Below are 7,875 nucleotides of genomic sequence, written 5' to 3'. Positions count from 1 at the left end.
GAGCTGTCCTGTCGCAAATGTGAGATGGCCTACAGAAATAACCGATTCTCGATTATGAAAATATAATTTATCCGTTAAGTGAGCGTCCCTGTTTACAACACGTTGAACCTAAAAGTGGTATCTGTTGATTGTCATTCTGAACAACATAATTGTGTAAAAAAAAAAAATTAGTGATTAATAAAACATTACTTCTTTTTCTATTTACAATTCTTCCATGTAGAGAGCATGAAAATGACTCTGTGTGTAGCAACTGTTAATCTCACGGTTAGAAACAAAACTGAACTAAAACGACACCTTAGAGCTTTCAAAGATACCTTTACAGGAATTCACAATTTTTGTTCTTTGAATTCTTTTGAGTAGAAGAAAATAATAAAACAACAGCCTAAAGCATTACAGGTGCGTTAAATGTACTCTGAACTTCCAGGGACAGTTGGGAGCTGGGAAAAGCTTAAATGTATAAAGCGATATAATTTCAATTAGAATAGAAATGTACAAAACCTAAGACTACCACAACAATAACAAAGCCTCAACCCTCTATTTGGTGTTACCTGGGTTGTTGAAGCACAGATTCAGTGATTAAATGTTGAGTAGTCTAAATATATGAAACGTACCTAAAAGTTCTAAGGTGATTTTAGAGTAGAACAAGGACTTTGGATTCTGGAGGAATGTTATAATCTATCTATCTCAAGTATTTGTCATGGACTGTAGGTTAAAAGGATATTTAATTTTATCTACATTTCCTTCTGCCTGTTTCCCACATCAGTTGTGTACTGCCAAAAACTTACTTCCTAATTGCCAGTCTCAAAAAGATGTTTGTTTCCCAAAATTATTAAATAAGATTACATAAAATAACATTGGACTGAAAGTAAACATACATTGGTTTTTGAGATCTCTCACCCTCTCTGCCATCTTTCCCTTAGTTTCTCTACTTTTAATGGCTGAAATACTAAGAACTGGCATTTATTTTTGTCTTCCTGGACTGGTTAGGAAGCAAAAGATTCTTTAGGGGAGCCTGACTCAGTTGGTGGAGCATGAGACTCTTGATCTCAGTGTAGTGAGTTTGAGCTCCACACTGGGTGTAGAGTTTATTAAAAAAAAAAAAAAAAAGATTCTTTGATTACCATCCATGTTTCTGTCTTCACTACCATACAAACAAAACCTGGCTGTTGACCTCTTCTACTTTTAATTACTTCAAGCTATTTTGCATTGCAGACTAACTGAACATAGAAATACAAGGCATTTTAAAGTGGGCTTCAGTTTTTAACAAAAGGAATCAAAGAAATGACAACTAGATTGGTTTTTCTTCTGTAAAATTGGTTCCTCTTCTTCCTGGCCTACATACTACACTTAATCCCTCCCCTCTGTCTTGTTCATACTAATTGATCCTATTCATCTTTCAAAACTCAGTTCAGTTTCCACTAGCTACCTTTAACATCTTGTTCTCCTTTTTTGGAGTTTGAGAATTCAATTGCACCTAAAATTACTTTTCATTTATTTCCCTGGGTTTCTGGCTCACATATACAGCATTCAACAGTTAATTAATTGAATCTCTGAGTTTCCCCCCTTCATTTGTACCCATAGTAAACTTTACTCACTTAGGTTGTGGCTCACTTGGGTTCAAACTAGTAAATCATAGTCACATCATATTATTAAACAGTGAGGTCATAATCTATGGACAGTGTAGACTTGTCTACCCTAGCACATTGTGACCAGATCTTAGAGTTAGTTTTTTTAATCATAAACTTCATTAAATTAAATAAAGCTAAATAGTTAACAAATACAGACTTAAACATTAGACCCGTGTAGTGCTACCTTGCCCCTGTTGATGCTCCTTAATTAGGTCTTATAAGTTGTGCTTCCACGATGATTTCCTAATTAATACCCACCTTTCCCTGGTTAGTGTTACCATGTCAGTTGAGAGCTACATTACTTCCCTCCAGAACTATTCCTAAACTTATCAGGTCTTCTTACTTCAATACTTATTCATTTATTTAATACTTAATAGTGTTCTTGCTGTATGCCAGCACCTATATTAGATGTTTAGAGGGCAGAGATGATTTTGCAGTGTTTAAGAGAGACAAGTAAACCAACAGTGTACTACAATGGAATAAATGTCAGACATTAGAGGAGTATAAAGTAGCCAGATGATGAAAAGAATTTGTTTGCTAAACCTAGGCCTTTGAACTTTAGCCTGAACGTTCTGGGAAACCACTGGAAAATTTCAACAGCAGATACAATTCAGACATGTTTAGGAAAGGTTACTGTGGTCAGTAAAGAGATTACTTGGGAGGTCTTAGAGCAGGACTAGAGGCAGGGATCAGTTAAAAGGCTAATGCAATGATCCACCATCTACACTGCTACCAAATTAAATCTTTTTAAAGGGTCTCCTATCATGGAATCTAAGCCTTTAGAGCTGAAACATAGTTTACAGATATTCTAATTCATTTCTTTCATTTTACACAAAGGGAATAGAGGCTGAAAAGAGTCCAGGGCTTTGTTCGCGACCTCCAGATAGTGTTACAACAAATAACCCTAGAACTCAAGGTTGAAATCAGCTTCTTGCAAACTCCTGATCGTGTTGCTATTTTGACCTCTCCCCATAACTCACAAATGTTCTTTTTTTTTTTTTTTTTTTTTAAACTCACAAATGTTCTTAATGGCATCTAAAATAGTGAATCATTTCCAGGAGGTTTTCAATTTATTTCCCCAGATCTAATGGAGGAATTATTATGTATGACTGCCATTGCCTTACAAAACTGATTTCTTAAATAAAACTTGAAAGTTGAAGTGATTCCTTGATCTATGAGCTGCAGAATGAATGTTGTGTTAGTAGGCATGAAAACATCATTAATATCATTGTACATCTCCATCGAGCTCTTTGCTTTTGGTGACCAGGGGCATTGTCAATGAACGGTCATATTTTGAAAGGAATCCTTTTTTCTGAGCATATGTCTTAACAGTAGGCTTGAAATATTCAGTAAGCCGTGTTATAAATGAATGTGCTGTCATCTAGGCTTTGTTGTTCCATTTATAGAGCACAGGCAGAGTAGATTTAGCATTTTTTTTTTGATTTAGCATAATTCTTAAGGGCTCTGGGATTTTTGGAAAGACCAGTGAGCACTGGCTTTAACATTAGGAACTAGTTGACTGTTAAGATAGTTTAACAGATTGTTCAATTGTAACTAATTGTCCTTTTCCTTTTTGCTTTTAAATGAGTTCACACTTTTTTAGGTCCAAAGGATTCTTTTTTTTTAGGTCCAAAGGATTCTATATCAAAGTGTTGAAATATTTATGGAATTGATCTCAGAACCATTGTAATCTTCAAAAAAATTATGTAGACCAGCTAGGAAAGGTCTGAGAAGACTATAGGTGGGGAAATATTATTAACTTTTGAGGGCCACATGAATTTTGGAAACTATACACATCAATGATTGATATAAATTCCAGGAAAACTATAGAAGTTTGACATTGGATCCTCTACAATCAAGCTTTATGATAAAACATGTTTCTGTGTTACCTATCACTAAGCTTTTTGTACATCCTCAACTCTAGTTAAAAAAGATTGTTCAAAAAAAAAAAAGAAAGATTGTTCAGGTTCCCCAACTCCATACTTTGGCTCAAACGCTTCCTGTCACTAGGCATTCCCTTCCATCTAGTGCTGCCTGTAGAAATCCCACTCTTCAAGGCTTATTTCAAAGGCCTCTTAAAATATACTTCAAGCTGGAATTAATTTCTCCTTTGCTCCTCTTGTACACCATGAGTATATTCATCCTTGGACATAGAATGTTCTGCTTACCTAGTTATATTTAGGTCATTGAGTCACACAAATTGAAACTGGAAGGAAGGGCTCTTTGAGATAATTCAAATTTTCTTCCTCTAGAAGTCTCAAGATCAGGAATTAAGTCATATCTGGCTTTTTATCTTTTTTTTTTATCTTTTTCTTTTTCTTTTCTTTTTTTTCTTTTGGCTTTTTAAATTTCTGACTTGCCTCCTTCCTTCATCATGCACCAAACACCTAATTTAATGATTGGAGGGGCACTCCACCAGAATCCTGAGATAACATACCTTCAAAAAGTGTTGTATTTCAGGCTTAATATAAGAATTCATGTGTAAAAATTTATTGGATAATTTCACCCTGTGGTACATTTTATAAATCTATTTAAAGTTTTGATTTCGGAACCAGGTATTTTTAGGTTTATCTAGAGACATTATAAACGTCCTGTATGGAATTTAAAGCTCTTTCAGCGGACTATCAGATGGCATTTGTTTTTTAGTAGTTGTCTTTTAATCAAATTATCTGGTCATAGCAACATACATTTTGTGCAAGTTGTTTTTCACTTTAAATTCAACACATTTAAATATCAAACCTTCTACGCCTCTCATTTTTCTGGACTGTTGTAGGTCTATCTCTAAGAATGTGTCAGGAAGGAGGGGGGAGAAAGAGGGAAGAGGGAGAGAAAAAAAAAAGAATGTGTCATTTAAAAACCAAGAAACAGCTTTGAGAACATATTCTGTTTAACATAAGAGAAACTCCTACCGTTGACTCTTAATTATTACAGCTGACTCTAAGTGATTTGTTAATTTGTCCCAGCAGGTGTCAGTGGTGAGTCGAAGCGAAATCCTTTTTTACAAGCGTAAAACTTAAATTTTAAAAACATGAATTGGTCAGGAAATGAAAAAATAGATCACAAGATTATGTGTTTCTCAAAGGTTCAAAATACATTTTTTTCTTTTTTTTTGGCCTCAACAAAAGAGACGGGGTCTCGCTATGTTGCCCAGGCTGGAGTGCAGTGGCTATTCACAGGCGCGATCCCACTACTGATCAGCACGGGAGTTTTGACCTGCTCCGTTTCCGACCTGGGCCGGTTCACCCCTCCTTAGGCAACCTGGTGGTCCCCCGCTCCCGGGAGGTCACCATATTGATGCCGAACTTAGTGCGGACACCCGATCGGCATAGCGCACTGCAGCCCAGAACTCCTGGGCTCAAGCGATCCTCCTGCCTCAGCCTCCCGAGTAGCTGGGACTACAGGCGCGCGCCACCGCGCCCGGCGCTCGGAAGCAGCGCAAATCTGCACTAGAGGCTGAGTTGCGATGACGTCATCAGCCGGGCCGGCCCAGAATGCTTCCAAGACCGCTCGATTCACTCCCTCCACACAGCGTCGCCGCACAGCGCTCGCGTCACTTGTCAGCATTGCATTCTGGGTAAACTGTCTCAAAAATTTGAAGAGCGCATGCGTTCTCAGATTTCTTCCTTTTGCCTCGTTGCATCCGAAAGAGCAAGATGGGTCACCAGCAGCTCTACTGGAGCCACCCGAGGAAGTTTGGCCAGGGCTCTCGTTCTTGGTGAGCAACAGAGTGTGGCTTTAAGGAAGGGTTGCACTGGGTTGTGACGCGGCCAGAACTCTAATGGAGAGGAGCCCGCGCGGCGTGTGGGGTTAGGCCGACCGTGGAGCTGTGACTGCCGCCATTACGGGCCTCTGACGCGTCGGGGAAGACGGGCGGTGCGGGCGGTTGCCCCAGAGCGTGGAATCCTTCCATTTCTGCGACCAGTAACGCCGTCTCTTTTCTTACAGCCGCGTCTGTTCAAACCGGCACGGTCTGATCCGGAAATACGGCCTCAACATGTGCCGCCAGTGTTTCCGTCAGTACGCCAAGGATATAGGCTTCATTAAGGTGCGCGGCCGCGGATGCCGTACTCCCGGTCCTGTGAGCGCGGAACGTTCGGAGACTTCCTTTTTTGAGCCTTCGAACAACATCGTCTTCCTCTTTGTCTTAGTTGTTAGCAGGGCTTTGGGGGGGGGCGGGTATCGGACGGCACTGTTAAAATAGTTTTGGCGGTCAGGGTAATGGGATAGGAGGGTGTAGACTTTAAAATTCTTTTTTCACTAGTCTGTCAGTTTTAGGAACCAAAATTAAGTTTTGGATCTCTTTAATCGTATCCAAACATTGTCCAGCAAAAGAAACGTGTTGGCTACTGCCCTGAGTTGTGGAATAGCATCATATACTGGAATGGGCTTGGGGAATGGGGCCCAGATAGACCTTGTTAGGATTCAGATAGAAGTCTCCCTATTTAATAGCTCTCTTGAGACCAGTCACATGAAGTTACGTTTCTGCCTGAGAAAAATAAATTGCAAAGTTGTTGCAAAAAGTAGTTTGCGTATAGTTTGCATACATAGAGCTGTCTTGAGTCCTAAAAATCAGTTAAGTGGTAGTGTTTTTTTTTCCTCTGGCGAAAACTACCACTTTGTTGGGTCTTTGAGATAGTCACTGACGTTAATGTATGATCTCTGGTAGATACAAAGTATCTTAAGTTTAGACTTTTTTTAGTTTTGGTCACTTAGTATATATACTAAAAGCTTGTTGCAGTATGGAGGTTCCTATATATCTCACTCAGTGGGAGGTGGTGAGTGTATCAGTGATGAGAGTGGACTCAGGCTCTTGATCTCACAACTATGTCCCCAGTTTTTCACAGGTTAAGATTAAATGGGTTAATTTACGAGTGGCTCCTATAGTAGCGTCTGTCACACATTGAGTACCAAAATACTAGCTGTGTAATTAGTTACCTACTTAGTAACCCCCTGAGGTTTTGGTAAAGATCATTTTATGTAGTATTTTTCTAGTGGAAAATTCTTTTGAGGGAAGAATAACAGTACTAAAGTCACTAAAGTGAGAATAACAGTACTAAAGTTAACAGTCTAAAAAAGAATTGTTGTCGGGACACCTGGGTGGCTCAGCGGTTGAGCCTCTGCTTTTGACTCGGGGTGATCTCGGGGTCCAGGGTCGAGTCCCACATTGGGCTTCCTGGGTGGGGCCTTGTTTCTCCATCTGCCTGTGTCTCTGCCTTTCTGTTTCTCATGAATAAATAAAATCTTTAAAATATATATATAATTGTTTGTGGAACAGCTTGTTGTGGGCATTCAGTAAATATTTAAGCTATTTTGAGATTGGTAGCTAGCTTGGGTGGGTCAAATTTCCAGTTTAAATCTCATTCTTCATAATAAGAACCAGTGTTGGTGAGAATAAAATGAGTATTTAAACGTTTTGAATTAATTTATTTCCTGTCTGCTTCTTTTTCAGTTGGATTAAGTGAACTTCCTTGAATGGGTCATCCAAGATACCTACCTTAACTGCAGATGTCCAAGATACCTACTTTGATGCCAACTCATTGTATATAAAATAAAAATACTCCAATTATGAGTGTTTTAATGTGACTGGAATGGTCATTTGATTTTAGAAATCTCATTTTTAAAAAGTACTTATTTTCTCAGTGGGTTCATCTTCAACATAATGTGGTTTAATTTCCCTCAGTTATATCAGTATTCATGCTGAACTCTGATAAAAATGCCAGTGTTTTTATATTCCAAAAACAACAAATCCTGTTGCGTCCATGGGAGCCAAATTTGGACTGCGTGTGCAATTTGGGTTGCCCCAGAATATTTTTTTTGGTTACATAAGGTGACTTGTATATTTAGGATCCAGTATGTAACCCGAGACAATTGTCGTAAGTAAGTAATTGATTTGCTCCATGATCTAGGCAGTAGAAGTAAAACTATTGAAATATGTTTGTTTTTTTGGGTTTTTTTGTTGTTTTACTGAAATCCCTGGGCAATACCCAGAGGTGAGGAGGTTGTAGTCCTAGTTTTTGGGGTAACTCACAGGTAGAAGCTTGTAAGTTTCTCAAATGTTTGTATGTAGAAGGGGAGGGCAGTGATTAAGGCTCAGTTTCACGGGTCTTGTGAGCAGAATAGACTTAAGTGAGGCAAGGGTGGAAAGGGGGAAATAAGTGTGTTGGAATAGTTTAGGTAAGTGATCTTGTTTAGGACTAGAATAAAAGGGAGTGGTTGAGGTAGTCTATAAACGTGGCTTCTGAAGAGC

At 38.8% G+C, this 7,875-nt stretch overlaps 1 protein-coding gene across 1 annotated transcript; it reads left to right on the top strand.

Annotated features, from left to right (window-relative positions):
* Nucleotides 1-5,132: 5,132 nt before the first annotated feature.
* RPS29 (ribosomal protein S29) lies at nucleotides 5,133-7,211 on the top strand. The gene is made up of 3 exons (XM_072838487.1): nucleotides 5,133-5,343; nucleotides 5,574-5,673; nucleotides 7,078-7,211. Exons 1-3 carry the CDS (start codon nucleotides 5,282-5,284, stop codon nucleotides 7,084-7,086), a joined length of 171 nt encoding a protein of 56 aa, XP_072694588.1. The 5' UTR covers nucleotides 5,133-5,281; the 3' UTR covers nucleotides 7,087-7,211.
* The last annotated feature ends 664 nt before the right edge of the window (nucleotides 7,212-7,875 follow it).

The sequence above is a fragment of the Canis lupus genome, chromosome 9 (assembly GCF_048164855.1).
Source record: "Canis lupus baileyi chromosome 9, mCanLup2.hap1, whole genome shotgun sequence".
Classification (NCBI taxonomy): domain Eukaryota; kingdom Metazoa; phylum Chordata; class Mammalia; order Carnivora; family Canidae; genus Canis; species Canis lupus.
The sequence above is the reverse complement of the archived record's forward strand: the minus strand, read 5'-3'. Positions and strand labels throughout refer to the sequence as shown.